The sequence below is a fragment of the Thunnus maccoyii genome, chromosome 4 (genome assembly GCF_910596095.1).
Source record: "Thunnus maccoyii chromosome 4, fThuMac1.1, whole genome shotgun sequence".
NCBI lineage: Eukaryota > Metazoa > Chordata > Actinopteri > Scombriformes > Scombridae > Thunnus > Thunnus maccoyii.
This window is the reverse complement of record NC_056536.1, coordinates 31,726,691-31,750,697: the sequence shown is the minus strand read 5'-3', so window position 1 is coordinate 31,750,697 and position 24,007 is coordinate 31,726,691. Positions and strand designations below refer to the sequence as shown.

Below are 24,007 nucleotides of genomic sequence, written 5' to 3'. Positions count from 1 at the left end.
TCAACAATGAACCTTGCCTTTCCCACACAGTTTCCATTTGTCTCTACTATCACCTTAGCAAACAAAGGTTTAAAAATTTCATCTCCCCTCTGCAGTACAGAAATATTTTCAGGTACTCCCCACATTTTACTGGGCAGCAAACTCTTTCTTTCAGGTTCTATTGGCCTTAGCTGCTTTTAAAAGAAGCGTTGGCAACAGGGTTTTCTTTGACCCTTAGTGCCAACCTCACACAGACTACTGTCAAGATCTGGGAGTGGTTGGACACCAGCTTTTGCCAGGGCTTGAGTGATCACAGGACAAGAAACATTCATATTGACCTCCCACTTCTCCCCAGAGTCAGTTTCCACTGGCAGTTCTTTTTCTGCATTAAGTCCATGAGTACAGGTGAATCCCATCCTAGGATGGCATCTACAGGCAAGTTTTCTACCACCCTAACAGTCAACAGGTAAAGTAATGGTAACAGTTAAGTCAGCTTTGGAATAAGGATGCTTATACCCATGAACACACAAAATGTCCGCTTGTCTGCTGTAATCCACACTGCTTACTTGCACCAGACTGTGCTTAATCAGAGACATGAAGCTTCAAGTGTCCTTTAGAGCAATAACCTGCTGGTCATTGACAATCTCAATTTTTTAGTGCTGAACTCTCAATTCCTTATCCACAGTGGGCCCCACTTCAGGCCGGGGTGCATAGCAAGCACCTGTGACATTAGCTTTGCGTATGGAACACACAGAGGCTTTGTAGCCTGGCTGCTGGCAATAAAAATAAGCAAGGTCCTTACCAGATGCTTGGTTTGGGGAAGTGCTGGTGTTACCTGGAATCTCCTGGCTATTCTCTCTCTTTACAGGCCTGGGCTGGGGGGCTGGAGTGTTGGTTGGTGTGCTGAACTGTTGTGAGTGTGTAGCTAGTTGTCCTCTCCAAGCACTGAGGTACTGTAGAGCCAGCTTGGCAGCCGCAAGTCCCTCCGCTGGCTCCTTCACCCTAACCTCAAAGGGAGGTACCTGGAGTAGCTGCTCCAAGATGATGGCCTCACCAACCTTGTCATTGGTGTGCTGCTCTGGCCTAATCCAGCGCCGGTAGAGGCCTTTAAGGTGGTAGTAGGTCTCGGTTAGGTTCTTGCCAGGTGGTATAGTAGTTGATCGGAACTGCTGCTAGTATGTCTCTGGGGAGATGTTGCACTTGGTCAGCAACACTGCTTTCACGTCTGTATTGCAGTGGGCCTCCAGTGCCTTTCCAGACAGCAGTGGAATAAGTCCACATGCCCACTCAGTCTCCGGCCATTTCCACATTTTGTCAATGCGCTCAAAACATTACAAATAATTCTCAATGTCCTCACCCATTTAATATAGCGGCAATTTTGGCTCAGTATAATGCCTCCGCTCTGGCCTTAGCTGGTCAGGTCTGCTGCTAGAGCCCACACCTGGGCTCTGGTATTGACAGTTCAAGTTTGGGACTATTTGCTGTCAATGTGCTTTAAGCTGAAGCAACAACAGGCAGGTTCGGAGCAGGTGGTGCTTGGGCAACGTTTTGTTGTGGCAGGTTTAGCCAACTGGTTAGTCAGTAGAAGAGAGGCCCTCAGGCCTTAGATCTCTGCCACCATGCCCTCCTCTCTCCTTTGCTGTGCTGCCAGGAAATCTCTCATCATTGTCAGTAGTTCTCCCCCTGGTCCACCTGTCGATGCTGCAACTGTAGGAGCTACTGGGGTCACCCAGGACCCGTCCTCCTCATCATATTCCTCTGATGATGATGATGATGATGGCAATACCCTATTGTCTCTGGCATACCCTACTAAAGGATGACACACCACATTATACTGTGACACACAATACTATGATACACTATACTATACTATGACACAAAATACTATACTAAGGCATAATATACTTTGACATGTCATACTATACTATGATACAACATATTATAACATATCATGCTACACTATGATACATGATATTATATTATACTATGACACAGCATACTACAGTATACCACAACCCAACATAATACACTTTGGCATATCCTACTATACTATAACACACCATATTATACTATTCCATATTATACAACACTATACTACAAAGTAATGCAAAATAAGTTCAAGGATATCAAGAGACAGAAAGATATTAAATATCTTCATCAACTGAACAACTTTTTGTTTTACATCAGGTCACGTGTTGATGACGCAGGACAACTCTTACAACTGATCAATAGAGAATAATCAAGTGAATAATTACCATTAATGAAGTCATTAGTTTCAGCTTATAAACTCTTGTCACCAGCAGAGGCAAGCATGCAGACTCTCCTCCTGCTGAGGTTGCTGGTTTGATTCCCATCCTTCAGGTCAGAGGTCAAAGGTCAGGAGACATGTCAGAGGAGCTTTCATTAATCTTTATTTTCACAGAAGAAACATTCCACACAGACCGGACACATGTAGAAAAAAACTCTTTATGTCACTGGTGATGTCACTGTGACAGGGAAGAGGGGGAGGGGTCAGGGGTCAGGGGTCATTTCAAGGCACTATTTATTATATGAATATAGAAACAGGTGAGAGCAGATAAACAGGTGAGGAGGTCAGAGGTCACTTTGAGCTACAAACTGAAATGATCAATACGATCAATACCGTGATCAGAGTCAGTGAGAGGGTCGGCTGCTGTCAGGAAGCTACAGTGTGCTCGTCTAAACCAAAACTAATATTCATCATCGTCAGAGAGGTTCAGCAGTCTTAGAGGTCATTGATCAATAATCACTGATTTCATAAGGGGACAGCAGGAAGTGAACAGAGTCAAACATGAACGTCACCTCTGAGAAGAAAAACAATCAGAAAAACTTAAAGAGCACAAAAACAAAACAAAACAAAACAAAAACAGCAGAATAAAGTTCCAGAAAAGAAACAAAAGTAAAGTTTAACGTGATTTTTTTTTTTTTTAAGAGAAAACATCAAAAACACAGAAAGGTTCAGAAAACATCAGATTCCTGCAGGGAGGGAAATTAAAACTAGACTTTTCTTCTCATGATGCCTGTTAGACACCAGATTTAATTTAATAAGGCAACATGAGAACATGTTTGGAGGTCAGAGGTCAGCAGAGAGAAGATGACTGAATCCAAACGTCTTCACCTGCAGTTTGTTTCTATCTGGTGCAGTGATGAGAAACATTATTCCTCTGCTGTCAGGAAACATCATAATAACTATTTACCTCTATGAGTTTATTTACTTGTCTGTGCTGTTAAGTGAAGCAAGTCATCAGTACGAGAGGAAACCTTTCAGTATTCAACGGAACATGAACTTTGTATGAAGACTTGAGTGTTACTCAGAGTTTTATTCCACCGCTGTTTTGTTTACTTTCTCTCTTTTTCCTCATTTGTACTGAAGTGTGTCTGTGTATGAGGAGGATCAATAGATCGGCTCATTTACATGACGTGTGAACAAACAAGACTACATCTGTAGAAGTGAACGCGCTGCAGTGGGGAGAGACGTCTGGATTCAGTCATGAGATTTGATGGAGCAGAAACATGATGCTCTGACCACCTGCACAGCTAATCATTTAATCAATCAATCGACCTAGGGATCCGATGACAGGACAGTCAAGAGGTCAAGGTGATAATTTCCCTCATCACATTAAATCACCACCACCACAGAGTGACACACTTCTAACACTCCTCAACATAGTGTGCATGTGTGTGTGTGTGTCTACATATGCGTGTAGGTTAGAACATATCTACTTTACCTTCCCATCTTCTCACCTGGCTGTAAGCTATCTGACAGTATTTGCGGCTGGTTGAGAGTTTAGCAGCAGCTGTCTTGACATCGGTTACTGTCACACGTCCTGCTGAGGTTAAACGTCTACGAGCTGTGTTTTATCTGTCGGGTGACTTCAATGTTTGTTGTTAACAGCAAAAATGACCACACAGCTCAAGCTCATTCTTTCTTCCAAATAACTCTTCTGTTGGCTGTAAGTTCCCTTCTGTAAATAAATTCATTTCATTTTTCCTGCCTGTTCTTCCAGCTGCCTCTCTATCATGACGGACTGCCCGCCCTTCTGGTGGCCGTGTTGTGCACTACAATACATCACGTTAACACAGTCTGTCACTTTTAACATAAAAAAAAGGGTGCAAATGTTTATGTGTAAATTGAAAATCAAACCTTCAGGATTTCTAAATACTGTGGTATACCTTAACACCTTAATAGCGCCAAAACCTAGTGTGTGTTTGTTTGTGTGTGTGTGCTCATGTCTGCAGCCAGGCGTGTTGCAGACACTGTGCTGCAGTCGCTCTGCGGTCAGGGCACAGCTCCAACATGGTCAACAGGAAGTCACTGAACTGAGCCGCCTGATCCAACGGCCACTCATACTTCTCCAACAGAACCTCGAACAGACCCCACGGCTTCAGACTTGAGATGTGACGCAGCTCACCTAACACACACACACACACACGCACGCGCGCACACAGACAGGTGAGAGACAGACTACAGGTTAGTGACAGACAGACAGGTAAGAAACAGACATCACTGTACATTTTAGCTTAGAAAATATCTGGTTCTTTGATTAAAAAGTTGAAGCTACAAGCCTGCAGACAAACTAGAGTCAACTCCTAAGGTGCATTTCACTAACAAACAACCAATCACAGAGCTAACACACCTCGCTAACAGTGAGCTGAAGCTGAAGATTAAATTTTCAGACTCAGTTTTGGATGAATTCGGTAACCACGGCGACGTGTTTTGCTCACAATGTCAACAACAAAACATTTTGAATTCACAGCAGCTCTGATCGTCTGACTGGCTTCTTCTCAATAGCGACAGCAGCTGAGGATTATGGGTATTGTAGTTTTTAGAGCCATCCACCAAACCGACAGAAGAAACCTTTTAATTAATTCAGATTCAAACATGTATGTTATAATCCAGGCGAGTCCTGAGCTTCTGTGTTCAGTCGCGCTGATGACATCGTTAACAGGAACATTTAAAAACGTCTCACCTCTCCTGTTGAAGTATTCTCTGGAGTACCTGCCAGACAGAGCGAAGGGCACAGGGATCGGGCCGAGCAGCTCGATGATGTGAGCGATGTGATCTGAACACAGATAGTTTGTATTGTTGTAACTTCATGCTGAGCGGAGTACTAGATGTAGTACTCTTAATACTGCAGTACTTTAGTATAGTATTGTGGTATAGTATAGTACTACACTGCAGCACTAAAATGTGTACTATGATGTTCAGTACCTTCATCTCTGGTGTAATCTTCTCCTGAATGAGGTTCAAACAGATAATCTCCTGTTGCCAGCTCAAACGCCTGAAATATTCACATCAATCAATCAATTAATCGATCAATACATCAGTACACTTTGTCAACATAAGAACAGTCCAGTGTGAACCTGCTGACCTCCTGCACACACACCTGAGGCTGTGATGCAAGGAGGAGCTCAAACAGACACTTAAAGGGCGAGTTCACAATTTCTCAAGTCTGTCTTAAACCTGCAGTGTGAAACTTTTACATATAAATGAACGTCCATTACATTCAAGCCCTTCGCCAAACAAGTTCAAACAATGCTACCAATCAATCACTGCCAGATAAATCTCTCTGTATTTCACAGTATACAGAGTTTTTAGATCTGGTGTCGGTGGTGACATTCTTGCACTGGCCGGATGGATGGATACTGTGGATGCTCTTTAAGCAGAGCATGTGCACTAGAGACTTCCGTGGGCTGAGCAGCTAACTTCCAGTTAGCCCTCTGCTAACTTGAATGTTGATAAAATAATTTAACCGTGCAGCTCTTCTTGACTTTCCGAATGTTATGAGACCGAATGGATCAAATTCTGATAGTGAAACGAGTCATTTCAAGGGGGTCGTGTGATGCTCGAAACAATTTATCCACCATTTTACAGCTGCAACAGTAGCGACGGAGTAGACTACGGCAGAGCCTAAAGTACATTTGAAGGATCTTTTAATATCCAGTATGAACAGGAAGAATGATTACAGCGAGGAAAACCTCTTTCACTGTTCATATGGACACCTGACTGCTGGTTTAAGACACACTTGGAAAATTGTGAACCCGTCCGTTAAAAAAAAAAAAACTTGGGGACTGTTTGTAGAATTGTATTGCATGTCTACCAGCAGGACTCAGCACTTATTTATTACATGTATCTGCCGGCTGGTTACTGTACATATTTACATTTTTCTCACTGAATATCTGTTCAACAAATAAAACATGACGCAGTGCAACAGATTAAACCATCCAACAGTTTGGAAAGTGGTTCAAATGAGTCCCACCTTGAACAGACTTTAAGTAAACATAAGTACATTTTGTCGATAATACCACTTAAGTACAATTTTGAATGCAGGTGTGTGTGTGTGTGTGTGTGTTTGTACCATGCAAGCTGTGCTCCAGATGTCAGCAGGTGTTCCGTACTCTGCTCCAATCAGAACCTCAAGAGCTCTGTACTGTCTGGTCTGAATGTCTTCAGTGAAGTGTTTGTGCTGGATGAGAGAGACAGAGAGAAAGAGAGAGGATGTGTCTGATTGGTTAATGTTAAACAAACACAGATGAAGAAGTAATGATGATGAAGAGCGTCTCACCACCCAGCATGCATTTCCCAGATCAGCGATCTTCACTCTCAGTTTGTCTGCGTTCCGAGGATCCAGAGGACTGAGGACAAAATCTGACGCGCTGCACACTGAAGAGACAGAGATGATGTTACCTGTTAGGTGTGTGTATATACGTATATATTTATACTATATATATGTACATGTTTTTATTCTATTTATATTTATATACAGTATATATAAACATACTATATACTGTATATATTTATCTGTGTGCGTGTGATTAGTCACCATCTCGTCCGCTCGAGTATCCCGACTGTGTAGAAAGTGCTGACTCAGACGTTGCTGACATCACAGAGCTGGAGAACCCTGATAGGCCGGAGGCAGGGCTGGAGAAACGGCCAGGGGCGTGGCCGTTACACCTGTCCTCCAACCAGGAGCAGTTTGAGTCTGGGCTCGCTTTGCTATTGGCTGTGGAGCAGGAAGTGTTGCCGTTGACGACCAGAGAGCCTGTGGAACATAGAAACACTTCAGCGGGAGCCTGTAAGCACCACACAAGTTCAACTGAAGCGCCTTTATGGTGTGATTGCCGGAAGCAATCACACATTGTTCTTCTCACTCTTTATTCTTATTCCGTCTTCTGTACGTTTTTTGCCGCGTTTCAACTGCTGCATACTTTGTGCTATAAAAACCATTCAACTGTCAATCTGTGAAACTCATTCAGCAGATGTGTGCTTGTATTTTTCTGAAATGTAACATGTTTCAGCGATTTTATATAATTTTTTAAAACATTAAAATTTATAATGGCAGTCTATGGGACGAACCGTCCAACTGAGTTGGAACCTTGGTCACTTTGACACTCAACTGCTCGGAAGTCCCTTATTGTACAGACGCCATTCAAACTGTAAAATGTTCACTTCACAAACTTTGAACTTTCAAAGTTATCAGATTGTTTAGTGATATCTTTTGTCATTTTTCAGCAATTTAAGCCCAAAGTCAGGGGTTTTTCAGACTTTTTCAGGTCTCACCAGTGTGTCATGTGATTAGGCACAGTGGAGAGCACAGAAAATTTTAGACCAAAAATGTTTTTTCTAAACTGCTGTCACTCCCACAATTTTAACTCCTCAAGCACATATCTTGCCTCAGTATGTTGCCACAAGCCTCCTCTCTCTAAAAATGTAAATACATTTCACTTAGGACTTATAGTTTTTGAGATCTGAACCTTAATTGATAGAGAGTCCCTGTCATGTTCTCATTGACTGCAATACAGTCTGCAGGATGTGTGTCTCCTCTCACTCCGGTTTCTTAAACTTACAGATTCTCTCTTCCGTCAAACACATTTTACACATATCATTCATTCTCATGTTAAACTAGTCGTGCTTTCACTAATGATGTACAAATCTTTGGGCTTCAAGCTCTGGTTTAAGACAAATACATTTTCATCATCAAAAGGGAGATTTTTTTCCTCTCATTTTTGTGAGTGTCTGTTGGCTCAGTGGTTTAGAGCACTGTTCTCTGATCAGCTTCACCTTAGATGACAAGGTTGTGTGTTCGATACCTGCTCACTGCAGTGCTCCTCATAATATTGCTCTCATGTACAAAGTTGCTTCACATCTTTATCCTGTACCATAATTCAATTCCACTCTAGCTCACCTTAACATTATTACCTAAAATGTGGACTGATATGCTTGTTAAAGACATCTTTTCCTGTATTACATAGCATGTGTGAGTAGTCCAGTGGTTTAAGCTCATGACACTTCTGAACTCCTTTTAGATCCAAAGACTGTGAGTTCGAGCCCCGCTTAGGGCAGAACTCAGAAGAGTTGAAGGATGAAGGAGCCCAGTTGATGTCAATCTGCTTAATGAGCTGAGCTGAACTGCTTTGTCAAATTCATGCAATTGACAGACTAAATAGCAGAATCTGGCCTGACATTCCTGTGTGACATATTAGCTCAGTGCATAACATGTTTGTCTTACATGCATGAGGGTGTAGGTTCACTTCCACCCATTGCAGATTTTAGTCTTGCTAGATTTTTCAATAGTGTTCAGCTTCCAGTTATGCAATCTAAATTCGCTTTCAGCAATCACACGCAATATCTACAGAAATTGCATTTTCTAGTTATCTATTAATACAGTATCAGAAGCAGAGTGTACTCACCGTTACTGTCTGTGTCGTCAGGCTGTAAAAACACACCGTCTTCTTCCTCCATCCTCTGAACAAAACAAAAACACAAACATGTATTCTGAAGGGAGCAGTCATATCCTATTTAATTATGATTGGCTGCCTTGACATTATAAATTACAGTGGTAGTAAGTAGTGGAAGTAGTAGAACAGGCTGTATTAACAGCAGCAGTCCATCAGTACTATTACAGTAATATTATAGTAGTAATAGAGTAGAACCTAGAGTGCTTTACTTAAAGAACATCATAAAATATGAAATCTAAAATCAATAATAAAATCAATTAAAATACAATAACATTTGTTATACCATGGCAACTGAGATAAGACTGGATTCTGATTGGCTGGCAGGTGTGGATTCATTTTTAGTAACAGACAATATAACCAGACAACTGTGACACAGGTGTTTGTTCAAAAACGAATATTCGATTCTCTGAAGACTGAAATGTATGTAAAAGTCTTTATGCCATTACCACTAAGTTAATGCAGTATTATGGCTGTGTTAGAGAAGGGTCTGATTGCAGTCTTGCAGACTTAGACGACCCACCCGCTTCACTACACAACACACCCGCCATGATGTTCTTACCCTAATGGACTGTTAGCAGCTATATTACGGCAGTGTTACGGCTGTATTACAGTAATATTACAGTACCTGTATGTCCACTAGTCTCTCCTCTAACAATCTTTGTTGACGCTTTGCTTTTCTCTTCAACTTCTTCTTCTTGTTTTTAGACAGTTTACCAGCCTACACACACACACACACACACACAGACACACACACACAAACACACACACACACACACACACACACACAGGGTGGTGAGAGAGACAGCAGAACACAAAGTGAAGTTTCTATACAACAACAATGTAATAATGCTGTTTAAGAGCTCACACACACACTTTGCGTTACTGACACTACAAGACTACTGAACACACACACTTCCTGCATTTTTGGAGGGGGGGGGGGGGTGACACATGCAACAACTGGACGGGAATCAAACAGTGACGTTAGCATTGCAGTATGTGCTGTGCATCTGAAGGACGACTTCCTGCTCAGAGTTTGTTTTTTTTATATTTTACATCCAACCAGCTGGACTTTTTTTTTTATCCAATCATCTCGCAGCCTTTTTCTGCGGTTAATGACACCTGGTGGACACACCTGAAATACCTGAAGGGCAGTAACCAATGAGAACACAGCAGGCGTCACACCTGGACACTTACCTGTAGATCCCTGGGAGCCGTGCTAACTAGAGAGAGAGACACAGAGGCAGACAGACAGACAGGGAGAGAGGGAGAGAGACAGGAAAAGAACATGAGAAACAGGAACAGAGGAGGTGAAGATGGAGAAGTGAACATGAAGACAGGAATAATTAAAGAGAGACAGACAGACAGACAGAGACAGACAGGAAAAAACAGAAGAATTAAAACTGTGTAAAAAAGAGAAGAGAAGCAGACAGCTCAGAAAGCAGATAGACAGACAGACAGACAGACAGACAGGCAGACAGGTGAGACAGCTGTCTGTCTGTCTGAGCAGAGTGGAAATCACAGCTCCCAGTAACACTGCTGTCTGACTCCACTGGAGACAAACTGACTGAAGTGAGAATCACAGAAGGATCCATATAAACCTCTGAGAGAAACTGAGGCTGTATTACTGATCAATCTATTCGTGTTTTCATTGATTTGCTGATTACCACCTACAGGGCCCCTTCATACTGTGTGATTATAGATTCCTGTCTTGTCGCACTGTGAGACACAGTCTAATGAAAGCTTGACTCGGATCCATCTCTGTCCTACAGGTTTTAAATTGTCTGAGTGTCAGGATTTCGGTCTTCAGGGCTCAGTGGACGTGACGGTGAAAGCGTCTCACAGAGAGATCTATTATGAATCAGCTGAGGACACGACAGCTTACGGTTGCTTGTTATCATAGTTACATCAACACGCTTTTGTGGCTTTGTGCGCAGGCGTTAGAAATGGTGCCCGTAAGAGGAAGCGATGGGAATATTTTTGACAATAAATAGAGCTCAAAGCTTTCGGGATATGTTTGGCTGCTTTTGGGAGATGGATATACATAGTGCGACAAATTTCAGCAAATCTCACAATTTTACTAAAATGTTTAGAAGAACGTTTTTGGTCTTCAAACACTGTAAAAGTCTAAAAACTGTTCGAACAGTGAACATCACAAACGTTGGAGTCAGTCTGTCTCAGAACACCAGTAAATGCTGTTTACAGGCATGTCTGTCGGACCAATCACGTCGCTGCTCCTCACCTGATGACCCAGAAGGGGGCGGGGCTCCAGCTCTTTGCCAGATGGTCGCCTCAGCTGCCAATCTCCTGATGTAAACCTCATCGGCGTCCAATAAGATGTTCTCTGGTTTGATGTCTGTGTGGATAATCTTACACTTGGTGTGGAGGTAGTCCAGACCCTGCAGCACCTGAACACACACACACACACACGCAGGTAAATACACAAACACACATGCAAGGTCATGTCACAGTCTCTGATGTCAGGACTAAGTCTACAATGGATGATGGGACTGTGTTACCTGTGTGTGTGTGTGTGTGTTTTACCTGTCTGATGATGGTCTTGACGCAGACCAGAGGAAGGCCCATGTAGTTGGACTTAATGATCCACTTTAACAGCTGATGACCCAGAACCTCTAAAACCATACAGACATCTGAGAGAGGCTAAGGAAACTACTGACCGACATACAGCTGAGAGACAGACAGAGAAACAGACAGGTGATGATGAAGGATACGGACTCCGTTGACTCCGGAGATCTTGAAGTCGTCGATCAGCTGGACGGTGGTTTCTCTGTAGGGGTCAGAGGGGTCACTATCCCTCACCTGGACACAAACAGACTGGTTACCTTCTGCCCTGATGACAGTGTGTTATTGTTTTATTTCAGTGTAATAACAGCAAAAACTGGATATTTAGTTTTAGAATTATTATTCAGCTTTTGTCATGCAAATCATATTGTTTGCTTTTAGCCCTGTAGCAACTGTTATATGGTCTGCTACTAGTCCACAGCCCAGGGGTTGGGAAACTCACACATCTGAGCAGTTTGATCTCATCCAGAGCCGTTTCAGTATAATGTGGAGCACTCTTTACCACCTTCAACGCCACAAAACGCTTCTTCCTAAAGCAGACAGAGACGCAGGTTGAGATGTTGTGACTGAACGGGTTAAATACAACCAGTGCTGATGCTATAAAAGTGTTTCAAAAAAAGATAAACTGTGTGTGTGTGTTATTGTGTGTTTCGTACTGCAGATCCCAGCAGAGCCACACGGTAGAGAAATGTCCCCAGCCGAGTTTTCTGACAACGTGGTACCTCCCGTTAAACAGATCACCAATCTTCACTGGGTAGTAACCACCTGGAACACAAACACAACAGAATAAACTGTAGAGAATACAGCAGGGAACCAGAGACACTGTAGATATCACTGTGGAAACCCAAGTACAGGTCTGTGGTCTGGGGGTTGACAGCAGGTCGCATTCAGACTGAAAACAGCAGTGCATGAAAAAAATGGAGCCCTCCCATTGATTTGAATGGTGGCAGTGTGTTTATGCAGCAGGGGTGCCACCGCAGATGGCTTGGCAAAAAAACGCAGTGGTCATCCAGCAAAAACTTTTGCTGCAACGCAACCCGACGTCATCCAGCAAGGCGCTGTGTTGGCCAATCACATACACACAAGCGCACATTCTTGGATTACTTTGTAACGTGGACGCTGTGTTTGACTGTTTACCTCGCAATTGTCACAATGACAGATAAAACAACTGTCACTGTGAAACTTTCCAGAGCTGTAAAATCCTGTCCATGAGTTTAACAAACCGCTTTGCAGTGTTTTAACCTCTATAAAAGCATTAATCCATACCTCCAACTCCACTTCCTGGATCATATCTAATTGTCTCACCGGTACCTCAAACAGCACAATCCCACCACCGCAGCCCCTGTACTGTTTTAACATAGGGCAGTTTTCCATCTGAACATGGCCTTAAAAGTTTTCCCGCATCACCTATATATATCTAAGAGGTCTAAGAAAGGAAATCTTTAAGTGTTAGATCTGAGTATCTGGTCCTCTTGGAGTTTCTTGGTGGGTCCTGGTGAGGACACCACCTGGAGGATCCATAGTTCAGTCAGGGAACTTCAACAACACTTGGGCAACGATTGAGGAGGGTTACTGGGAGGAACATGCAGCCTGATCTGAGCCTGAGCACTGCTAGTCATTTATTGTTCCTAATGAACATCATGTTTGAATATTAAGTGGTTGATAAGTAGACCTGGTGGCAGAACACCAAAGACTGATGATCAACATCACAGTCTTTTCATCAGATCTGTGTCTGTATGTCTTTAACACTCTGAGAGGATCAGATTTTACAGCTGATAATCATGTGGTGGTGAGTTTGATCAGGTAGTAGGGGAAACTGATGGACAGACATGGAAAATCCAAATGGGTAGTGAGGGTGAACTGAAAACATCTGGCAGAGGCCCCCTGTCCAGAGTTTTTCCTGCATCCCAAGGAAGGCTGAGAACATGGAATCTGAGTGGGCAATGTTTAAAACCTCCATTGTGGAGGCAAAGTCAGTGGTTCCTGACTAATAAGATACTGGTGGAGACCAGCTGTGAAGGAGGCAGTCCAGCTGAAGGAGTCCTTTCACTCTTGGTTGGCCCAGGGGACTCCTGGAGCAACAGACGGGTATCTGGAAGCCAGAAGGACATCTGTGGTCACAGAAGCAAAAAGTCTGGCTTGAGAGGAAATGGGGAAGGCCACGGAAAAAGACTTTCAGTTGGCCTCGAGGAAGTTCTGGCAAACCAGACGACATCTCAGAAAGGGCAGGCAGAGCTTAGCCCAGGCTGTTTTTAGCAAGCGATGGACAACTACTGACTAAGGATATTAACAGATGGTTGAGGGAACACTCAAGGAAGTTGCTGACTCACCCATCCTCTATAGAGGAGGCAGAGCTGGAGGGCTCAGGGGAAGTAGTCTTATCCATTTTTCTGGCGAAGGTCATTGAAGTAGGTCAAAAAGCTCCACACTGGCAAGGCGCCAGAGGTGGATGAGATTCACCCTGAGAAGCTGAAGGCTCTGGACAATTTGGGCTGTTTTGGTAGCCACATCTTTCCATCCACATAACGGTTGGGGACAATTTCTGTGGACTGGCAGACGAGGGTGGTTTCCTTTTGTTTAAAAAAAAAAAGAGGGTAAACTCCAACCATCAGGACATCTTTCTAGGTTGCCTGAATGGGATAGTTGGGACCTTACAAAACTTAGAAAACGCCATCTGCTTGTTGTATAACCAGAGTGAGCTATGTCCACATTCTCTGAAGGAAATCAAACATGTTCTCAGTGAGTGTTGTGCTCCACCATCGATGAGTCTTGTCACAGATTCTGTTTGTGATTTTCATGGAAAGAATCTGAAGGTGCAGCTGAGGTGTGCAGAGTCTCCAGAATGATGAATGATGACATCCCTGATTACATCCCTGCTTTATGTGGAAGATGTGGTTCAGCTGTCTTCATCAGACTGTGAACTCCAGCGTGCACTGAGATGTTTGCAGCTTTGTGTGAAGATGTTGGCAAGAGAGTCTGAGGCCTCTGATACTGGATGCAGTCCAGAGGCCTCAGACTCTCATGCCAATGTCTTGGAAACAGGAAAGAGTGAACTGTTATCTTCAGGAGGAGAGTGAGTCTCTGCCCCAAGTAAATGGAGTTCAAGTATCTCAGGTTCTTGTTCACAAGTGAGGGTAAGATGGAGTGTGTCAGGTCAGCAGTAATGCAGACCCTGTTATCAAACTCTTGTGGTTCAGAGGGAACAGAGCCTGAAGTTGAGGCTCTGTTCCAGTCCTCAGCTGTGTATCTGGTCTCTGGGTATTTACTGACAGAATGAGATCTAAACAGCTGAAGTGCATTTCTTTGGCAGGGTGTTTGGACTCAGCCTTAGAGACAGGGTAAGGAGCTCAGATATCCAGGAGGAAGAGGAGAACCATTGGTGAGGAGGTTCAGCATCTGATCAGTATTCTGGACAAACTGGGAGGAAACCCGGGGAAGAGCCAGAACCCACTGGAGGGATTATATATCCCATCAGCCCTGAGAAAGTCTCTGGTTCCTCCAGGAGGAGATGGGGCAGGTGGCTCGGTAGACGGACATATAAACTGCCACTGCAACTGGGACCCAGATAAACAGCGGAAAATGGATGAATGGATGCATCAAATTCTCATCAACCAAGACCAATCAAAACTATCTATTTTGGATAATTTATCCAATCTCTCCAGGTAATTGCAATTTTATGATTGCAATAATTGAACGTTAATTCAAGAAATCTTATTTGCGAGAGCTTGCAATTTGCTAAATTAGAGATTCTTTTCCGCATGAAGACCGCTTGTGGCTTGTAATTTGGACCAATTTTTGCATTTTTTGTTGTGGTAGCTTACGTCATTGGAGCGCATAGCTTGCATTCAGCAATGATATAAATGGAACTCAAGCACAGTATTTTCTTTTTTTATATAACTTTGAGCCAATGGCTCTCATGTTCAGAAAATACATTTAAAATAACTGAAATATAGTTGTTTCTGTGATATGTAGTATGTTTTTTATTGAAGGAAGTGATTACATATGACTTTTCATTGATAGTAAATAAAAAAAATTGCATTATTTTTCCAGTTCTCTTGATTTTACTGCAAAAAGAACACATAAAACATTGCAAATTGTTTTGCAATTTTTTGGAAAAGCTGCTGCAAAATCAAGCATTTTTGGCCACAATAATCACAAAACATTCTACATATATTTGGCTCACTATATTGGAGTTGACCTACAGAGAGCTACTGAGATTTTATCAACATTAATGTTAACGGATCAAAGACTTTCTGTGAGTCTCTTGTTCAGTTTTCTCTGATAAACTCACCTTTACAATAATCTGAAGGGTCTTCCTGCTCTTCATCATCAGAGCCCAACAGGTGTGCAGGGGGCGGCGTCAATTGAGGAGGGGGCGGACTCATAGTCGTTGGGGGTGTGGTCAGATGAGTGGGGGCTGATGCCATCATGGGAGGCAGGCCGATGGGCGGGGCCAGAGAGTCAAGGGGACAGAGGAAAGAGGCAGAGGAGGAGCAGAGAGGGGAGTAGAGGTGGGAGGAGACACTGGAGGTAAAGGTTACCGAGTTCAGCAGGAAGGGGTCAGGGTGGGAGGGGCTTAATGGAGGGGTGGGAGGAGCTTTGGCAGGATGCTGGGCAGAGGGACTGTGGGTAATATTCTGGGGTAAGGTTGGAGGTGATTTGGAGGGATGCTGGGATTCTGTTTTCCTACCAGACAGACTCTGGGAGACATTTTCAAAAGTTCTGTGAGGCAATCTGGAGGAATTCTGGCTAATATTTTGGTAAACAGTTGGCGGTGATTGGCTGGGACTATGGGTGGGACTTTGAGATGTGGCAGGAGGTGATTGGCTGAAGATCTGGGTAGTCACTGGCACAGTCAGGGGGGGAAGCGGGGCAGTTTGAAAGGTATTTTCAGGAAATCTTGGGGCTGGTAAAGGGGTATCTACTGTATCCAGAGGGGGTGGTGTGCTCTGGCGGGTATTCTGGGGGCGTGGTGAAGGTGCTCGGGGGTCACTCTGGGGGCGTTGGGGGCTGTTTTCATTGGGTAAGTGTGGGAGTTCTTGTTGGGGTACTGTAGTGGTTTCATTGGTATCTTCGGGATGTGTTGGCGTATTTCCTATTGGTGTGGTAGTTTCTGGAGTATTTTGGGGGGGCAGCTGGGTGTTTTGGGGGTAACTCTGCGATGGTGTCGGGGGCAGGCTGCTGTCAGGGTTCAGACTTTGAAGATCACAGAGGTCATCAGACCTGAAACAGAAAAAAAGTAAGTTATTAATTTATTGCTCATCAGATCATCTATCAGAGGCATAAGATAGTAACAGCTTTTCTGCACTAGCTGCAGGAAATGAAATGTATTTTCTTCACAGGGTGAAGTAAAGTGCTACAGTGTGAGTTGGATTGTTAATGCTGGAGTAAACGTTAGTCTCTAGGTGATTGAGTACCAAGGATTCACTAAATACTTCCTCTGCAAACATCATCATTAACTTGATAATTACATACAACATGAAGATGAACTTTACGATAACTCTAGTGTGTTGCACTGTAAACTGTCAGGATGCTACACTTCCCTCTCTGTTCAGTTCAACCTTTTTTGTTCCGCCAAAAAAAAATCAATTTTTGAAATCCATAAATTGATTCAGAATCACAGAAGAATTGAGATTCTTGTGTGAATACATTTTATCACCCAGCCCAATTTTTTTATTGGGGTATATGCACACACCACCTATAAGCTTTGTAAAAGTAGAATTCATGGCAGAGCTGTTGTATTGAATTGCATTAGATTGCACAGGTGTTTCTAATAAAGTGCTTGGTGAGTGTATGCACCTGAAACAACACACACACACCAACACAGAGGCCTACATTGTTTTCAGTCTGACCACCAAAGAAGCTTTATAAATAAAATCTTACTAACATGTTGATATGTCTCTGACATTACATTCCGTCCTCCATCATGTCTGTTTACTCTGAGATTACGGTCTCTTGTCAACTGTACCACTTTATAGTAGTCATTTGCCTGTCAGCATCACCTCTCTCCTCTCTTGTTCCTGTAACTGTCTCATAAAGGCATAAAGCTAAAAATAAACTAAGAACATCAGTCAGTCCTGAATGGTGGCACTGCGGAGTCCAACTTCAGATTGTGGGTGATGACATCATAATGACGTCACTGTAACCAGGTACATTCAACTGAATTATGCTGCATGAAACAGTCAACATGGATCATATATCTGTGAAACACACACACACACACACACACACACACACACACATGCATACACGCACACACTGTAACACACACATACTGCAACACACACACAGCTGCTCTGAGTCATGGACATTGTTGAGGTTTGCCGGAGCTGCACTGAAATAGACTGCAGAGTGTGTGTGTGTTGTGGGATCATGATTCAGTCTCTGGTTCTATTAATGGATCTGAGTCGCACTGGGCTGAGCACCAAACCTGTTTGTGTCAGCAGGTCACCAGCTAGCTTAGCACAAAGACTGTAAGCAGATGGAAACTGTTAGCCTAGCTATTTAATTCCCATGTCGTATCTGGTTTACTCAACAGGTTTAATCATTTGTCTTTTTTTTTTTTTTTTTTTTAATCAGAAGCTCAATGGAATACATTGGTTTTAAATCCTATTCACTGAATAATTGCCATAAAAACACTAGGTTTGGTTGCTCTCAGTTTGGTCTGGCAGGCACAACATTTCTCTCTCTCTGTAATGGAAACATAAAGCTTCACAATCACCACATCCCAGAGGACCCAGGATGGAACCCTGTGGAACTCCACAGGACTGTCAGCAGTCCATTCTGGAGTCAGCTGGTTTAATTTACATTAAAGTTAGGACAGAGTTCAAACCAACAACCCCACTAAGGACTGTGATATATCAAAGGGTCATCAATATTTGTTTTTTTTGCCTTTATATACAGTCGAAAGTACAGAGAGACAGGAAACATGAGTAGAGAGAGGGTCTGTAGCCTGAAATTATGTGCGAATGCTGCGGTTTGTTATATGTGTCTTAACCAGTAGACTACCAGGGCAGGCGACTCCTTAAAATTCATTAACTACCGTGAAGATAAGAGCAGTGGAGGGCTGCCCCGGTGTTGTGCTCTCTGGTACTTTTCCTGTTTTTATTCATTTGTGCGGTCTCTGGTTTGGGTTGGCCACCAAACAGGACAGGAAAAGACTACAACAGACAGTAGATCATTGGTGCTGACCTGCCCACCATCCAGGATTTGTACACCTCAAGAGTCAAGAAACGGGCAGGGAAAATCGCTGCAGATCCCTCACACCCTGGTCTTCATCTGTTCCAACTTCCCGCCTCTCATAGGCGCTACAGAACTGTATGTCCATGTGTATCTACTGAACATTGTTGTGCATAAGAACGAGAGCCACTAGAAACCGATGTCAAATTCCTTGTATGCATCACCATACATGGCCAATAAAACTGATTCTGAGCAGCATCTCTGAATTTGAACCTTAAAACAAGTAATGTGCAGAGTCAAAGGTCACTTTGACCTGATAACTAACATGTTTGATGGTTTTCATGGTATTTGATCAATTTTAACAGGTTCTTACACAATAAAAACTCCACCATCCATTCAGAAACCCATTAAAATCCCTTTTAATATCATAATGTTGTAATCAATCTGTCAATTATCCTCTCAAATCCCAGATTCCTTCAGTGGATGGTATTTTCAGTTAAAAAGTTAATGGACCAAGGTCGACAGTGATGAGGACCACCCCACTGTGAGATGCTGTGTGCACTCACTGCTGGTCAACAATTGGCTTCAATGCTAACTCCTGCTAAAACCACAATGTCTCCTTTCTACATTTCTATTCATACACAAAGTGCAGATTGATCTGGTTTGAACATCAGATTTACACATCACTACATTAAAACACTACATTAAATATTCACACAGATAAACTTTGACTGAACCAGCTTCCAACATCTGACCACACTGAACTGTGTTTCATGTGAATCTGTCAGATCTGTCTGATCCACTTAATAATGTCAATATCAGCCCCAATACCAATTAGATCACCACATCAGCTCTTATTGATGGATTTATAATTAGTTGGCGCAACATGTCTGTTCAACAAACAAGATACAACAAAGTTTCTTAGTGAAACTCATCCCACAAGCTGCAAATTATGTTTCTCTCTCTCTCTCACACACACACACACACACACACACACACACACACACACACACACACACAGAGCTAATCTTAGCCTCAGTGTGTATCCGTGTGTGTGTGTGTGTGTGTAGGGAGGTCATCGGTGTGTCTGGTCTACGGTCTCTGCTGGTTTCTTACCCTCCTTCCTCTTTTCGGACTCTCCGGTTCTTTTTGCCTCTCCGCCGGTGCTTCTTGCCGGTGGAGGCGGGGTTTCCAGTTCCAGCGCCGACCGCTGCTGAGAGAAGACAAAGATTCACATTCAGCTACACGCCACGTCCTCCGTGAACACACCTCCAGTTCATTAACACGAGGTTCCATTGGCTCACATCGAACTCCATTTAAAAATTTGGTAATTAAGAGATTTGTTCCACATTAACAACCATTTGACTCCTGGAACACGAGTTAATCCCTTCAGAGAATTATGAGGAGTCTTCTTCTTATCCTTTATGTAACCAGGTATAAATCTCATTGAGATTAAAATCTATTTTTCAAGGGTGACTCGACCAAGAGAGCAGCATAAACATTGTTACAACAATGAATACAAACAACATAAAGAGACAAATACAACTGTCACACACTACAAACGAGCGCACACAATATCCAGTTAATATACAATAACTGATTACAGACTAAATCCAGTTATGACGCATAAACAGGTACAATTTTCGAAAACTATTTCAGCAAAACATTTAAGAGCAATTGAGCAAGAGTATTATATTCTCAATCCTTTAAAATCAAAGGCGTTTTTTTGTCTCTTTAATCTCTTCTTACTTTAATATTCATATCATACACCAAACAGCATTAAAAAAATCTTGAAATGTGACACTTTTTTTCTGCATTGGCAAACTTGAATAAATGAAACTTGAATGCTGGAAAATGACTTGAGATCTAAAAAATATCCTTCTTTGTGCTTTAATTTGGCAAAAACTTAGTTTTATATTACAAATATAACATTAAATGTATCACTTTTTTTTTTTAGGTCAGACATCATACACACTGTGATGCAATTAACCCAGATACATATCACATACACATTCAAACACACATGACAACAAACCATCAGCATACAGAGGTATAAATATACACATCCTGAAGTGCTGCAGTGACCAGCATGAACCAATTATAAAAGCTCAGATTTAAGGTAAGTAAATGCTACCTGGAGGATCACACTTGTGCTGAATTTACCAGCAAATATTTAGTTTTAGAAAAACTCTGAAGTCATTTCTGACTAATTTTCTGAATGGAGTATGGCAGAGAAGGTTAGACTAAATCAAATTACAAGAAAACAAAAAGAAAACTATTTGACTGGAATGCTGTTTGGCCCTAAAAAGAGACAGTGGCAGGTTACATGACCACTGTGGCCGATCCAACACTAAGGAAATCCTTGACTACGCTCAGACTCAGTGAGCACTCTGGTTCCCCAGAGAAAACAGACTGAGCGAGCACCCACTGCACGCAGCAGGAGGTGGAAATCTAGCTGCACTTTTGAATCACCTGCTTAATGCACCAAGACATCAGAGACATATACGACCCACAGAATATAATCTCCCAGAGAGATTTTGAAAACATGGCTAATAACAAAAAAACTTCCGTATCTGCTGGGCTGAAATACAGCGATGTGCAAACACAGCAGCAAGATCTGTGAGCTGTTGTGACCAGAAAAGGGTGTCCAATGCACTGACCATTTGCACGTGCACGTGCTGATCTCTGTACATACTTACTGTACGTAAATACAGATCAGATATCTTTGCGTACACTTCTTTAAAAAATGTTGCAGTGTTTATATAGTTCTCACTTACTTGTATTTATATATTAAACTAGAATGTCTACATTTTTTCTATTTTATTTTCTCTTTACTTATCTGTAGATATGTTTCAACAGGAAAAAAAATAATCTTCTGTTTGAAATTTTAAGTTAATTTTAGTTATTTGTATGATCATTCTGTTAATTTGTTGTCATTTAATTTTTGTTGTATTTTCCTAAATTATGTTAGCTTTTTTTTTCTTTTATTGTTGTTTATTTTTCTCCTTGAGGGGAGGATCCGCTGTATAAGCAAGTGGATTCTTGACCTCTCCTGTCACATCTTTAATATTTATTATCTGGATATTGTGCAGTCTTGTGTGTGTGCAAATAAATAAATTAAAATAAAACATTTACCTATTCTTATTATATAATATTGCAATGTGACATATTATCTCATTCTGTTTATTCTAGTAGATCTTTACTTACAGTATGTAATTTTTTGTTTTATACATGTATGTTTCCATATAAAGCTCCTTTGAACTGAACTGAGAGACAGCAGCAGCAGTCGCAGGCTGGTACCGTTAGCCAATGCTACCTAGCATAGCATGCTAGCCGTGCAAACCGGAGTTCAGCGTGTTGATTTAAAGGACACCGAATCAGACACCAAACTGCACCGACAGCACTGACAGCTGCACCGGGACATAGATACGGTTCTGGAGTACTTTACCTATCAACATCCTGGCTCCCAGTCCCTAAACCGAACCGGGTCAGAGCGGTCTATCCCGGTTGGACTGACGGTACTTTGACAGCTAGCCTGTTAGCCTCCGTTAACCTGCTGAATTTCACCAGAACCCGGCGGTGGAAGCAGCAGACAGTCCGGTTCAGACTGTCCACAAGTTAACCCGGGTCAGAGCGGGTCAGTGCGGTGCAGCGTGGTGAGCAAGTGGCCTGTCAGCTAGCCCGTTAGCCCCGGTTGTTAACAGCTGACGGTCCGCTGTCCGTTAGTTAGCTCCGTTAGCTCCGTTAGCTCCAGCAGCAGACCGATAGAATAGCGGCTCTTCCTGCAGCCCGGCCCGGTCACAGTACCGGTCAGCACCGGGTCTTCTCGGTTATTCTGGGTGTGTTTTATTTGCTGTCTCGGTCCTACCGTTCATGGTCTCAACAGCTGCTGACAGTCTGACATCGGACACCGGGATGTGCGCATGCGCAGTGCCTGGCCATGCTGGGCCGGGCTGTGCGCATGCGCAGTGACCGGCCACGCTGGGACTGGACCCAAACTGGGACAGTCCCAGAGGAAATAGTCTATGGAAACCCTAAACCTTAGAAAACAAATTATGAAATGTTATCTTGATATGATAAATCAAGATTAATTTTGACGCAAAATATCAGAATGTTACGTCATATATAAATTATAAACCCATCATTTTTGTCTGTTTTCCATGTTGTATTCCTGTAATTTGTCTTTCTTGGTCTATTCTGTAAACAACGTCTATTTCATGTCTGTCCGTCCTCTGTTGCTCTTCATGAGGGCCTTTCCATTTTTTCCCGTCAAAGTTTTTCCTTATTCAAATGGAGGATCTAAGGACAGAGGGTGTTGTATTGATGTACAGGTTGTAAAGCCCCCTGAGGCAAATTTGTGATTTGTGATATTGGGCTATACAAATAAAAGTGACTTGACTTGACTATAGGTCTATTTCTATTTTCCTAATATTTAATTTTCTTCTTCGTGGCAGAAATGGGCTCCCACATGATTCCTCTCAGGACAAACAAGAAAAATAAAAGGTCTCATGGGTAGCCTATCTCCTACTATGTTTAGTATCTCTGTCTTGTCTCTTATGCCTAATTATAACTGAATAAATCAGTACTATCGGATTGGTTTGATTTTATTCTGTCATAAAACAACCTTCACATGAAACACTTTTCCACATATTCACCATTAAACCAAACAAAAGCAGACAGATTCAAAATTACTGTTGTGAAGAGCAGGTCTGGAGGAGGAGCTGTGTGAGGAGGAGCAGGAAGGAGGAGGACCCTGGCTTGATCAGAGCCTATATATACAGGATTGAGTTCAGGTATGAGCCCTTTCCACTTACCTGCAGCAGAATTCTCGACTGGAAACAATTGCTTGTCTGAGTGAAATTGTGAGTTTTTTTGCTCCTTGTACATTTATGTTCATAGTATCTTAATGCTTGGAATATTTTTGTTGCTTGCAGCCATAGATATTTGCTCCAAATGAATTAAGTTTAATGTATAGTGATAATATGGTATCTACTTTCTATTTAGAAAAAAAGCAGTATCAGTTGTTGTCAGCCTTCACTGCCTAGATCAGCTACCACCTGTCTATATCAGCCTATAACCTGCCACACCACCTGCAACAAAGACATACAATAAACAGTTGAATTGGATTCCTCCGGTGTTTTATTGTGCCTGACAGAACCAAATCAGCATACCCTTCTTACAGTCATTCATAGCAAGTATTTTATAATTACATTTTCCATCATAGAGACACTAAAGTCTCTAGTGATGAAAGAATTTATATTCTTTATTGAAATGAAACCGGTAACACCATCCTGTAACAATAGTCTATTACAATACTTTACTTTTATCATCAGCAAAATCTGATGACACAGTTTATGAGCTTCTACAAAACCTTTGAGGTGTCCATTAAAGCAGCCATTCTCAACCAGTGGGCCATGACCCACAGGTGAGCCTCAGTGCATCATCTAGTGGGCCATGACCTACAGGTGGGTCTCAGAGCATCATGTAGTGAGCCACGTAGGCAGTGGTACTG

At 42.5% G+C, this 24,007-nt stretch overlaps 1 protein-coding gene across 5 annotated transcripts; it reads right to left on the bottom strand.

The window, feature by feature from the left end:
• Positions 1–1,770: 1,770 nt before the first annotated feature.
• Positions 1,771–22,833, bottom strand: srpk3 (SRSF protein kinase 3). 5 transcript variants are annotated; one of them, XR_006095791.1, is made up of 19 exons: positions 21,944–22,833; positions 19,612–19,708; positions 15,608–16,539; positions 11,973–12,081; positions 11,759–11,846; positions 11,466–11,553; positions 11,278–11,384; positions 10,976–11,141; positions 9,931–9,956; positions 9,362–9,454; positions 8,689–8,743; positions 6,822–7,040; positions 6,564–6,661; positions 6,357–6,464; positions 5,210–5,279; positions 4,968–5,060; positions 3,742–4,409; positions 2,235–2,334; positions 1,771–1,788 (listed from the first exon to the last, which is right to left on the bottom strand). XR_006095791.1 is itself a non-coding variant. In XM_042408760.1 (17 exons), the coding sequence occupies exons 1-17, from the start codon at positions 21,951–21,953 to the stop codon at positions 4,225–4,227; spliced, it is 2,544 nt and encodes an 847-aa protein (XP_042264694.1). In that variant the 5' UTR covers positions 21,954–22,833; the 3' UTR covers positions 2,878–4,224. The 5 variants fall into 5 exon arrangements, 4 of the variants coding, with proteins under 4 accessions (XP_042264694.1, XP_042264695.1, XP_042264696.1 ...); XM_042408760.1 differs by lacking the exons at positions 1,771–1,788; positions 2,235–2,334 and having other exon boundaries at positions 2,878–4,409; XM_042408761.1 differs by lacking the exons at positions 1,771–1,788; positions 2,235–2,334 and having other exon boundaries at positions 2,878–4,409; positions 19,612–19,705.
• Positions 22,834–24,007: the final 1,174 nt, after the last annotated feature.

Coding starts and splice junctions, on each gene's coding strand:
- srpk3 (XM_042408760.1), bottom strand. Junction 5,280..6,356: donor TCTGGAGCACAGCTTGCATG/GTACAAACACAC, acceptor TGAATATTTCAG/GCGTTTGAGCTGGCAACAGG. Junction 4,410..4,967: donor AGAATACTTCAACAGGAGAG/GTGAGACGTTTT, acceptor TGTGTGTGTTAG/GTGAGCTGCGTCACATCTCA.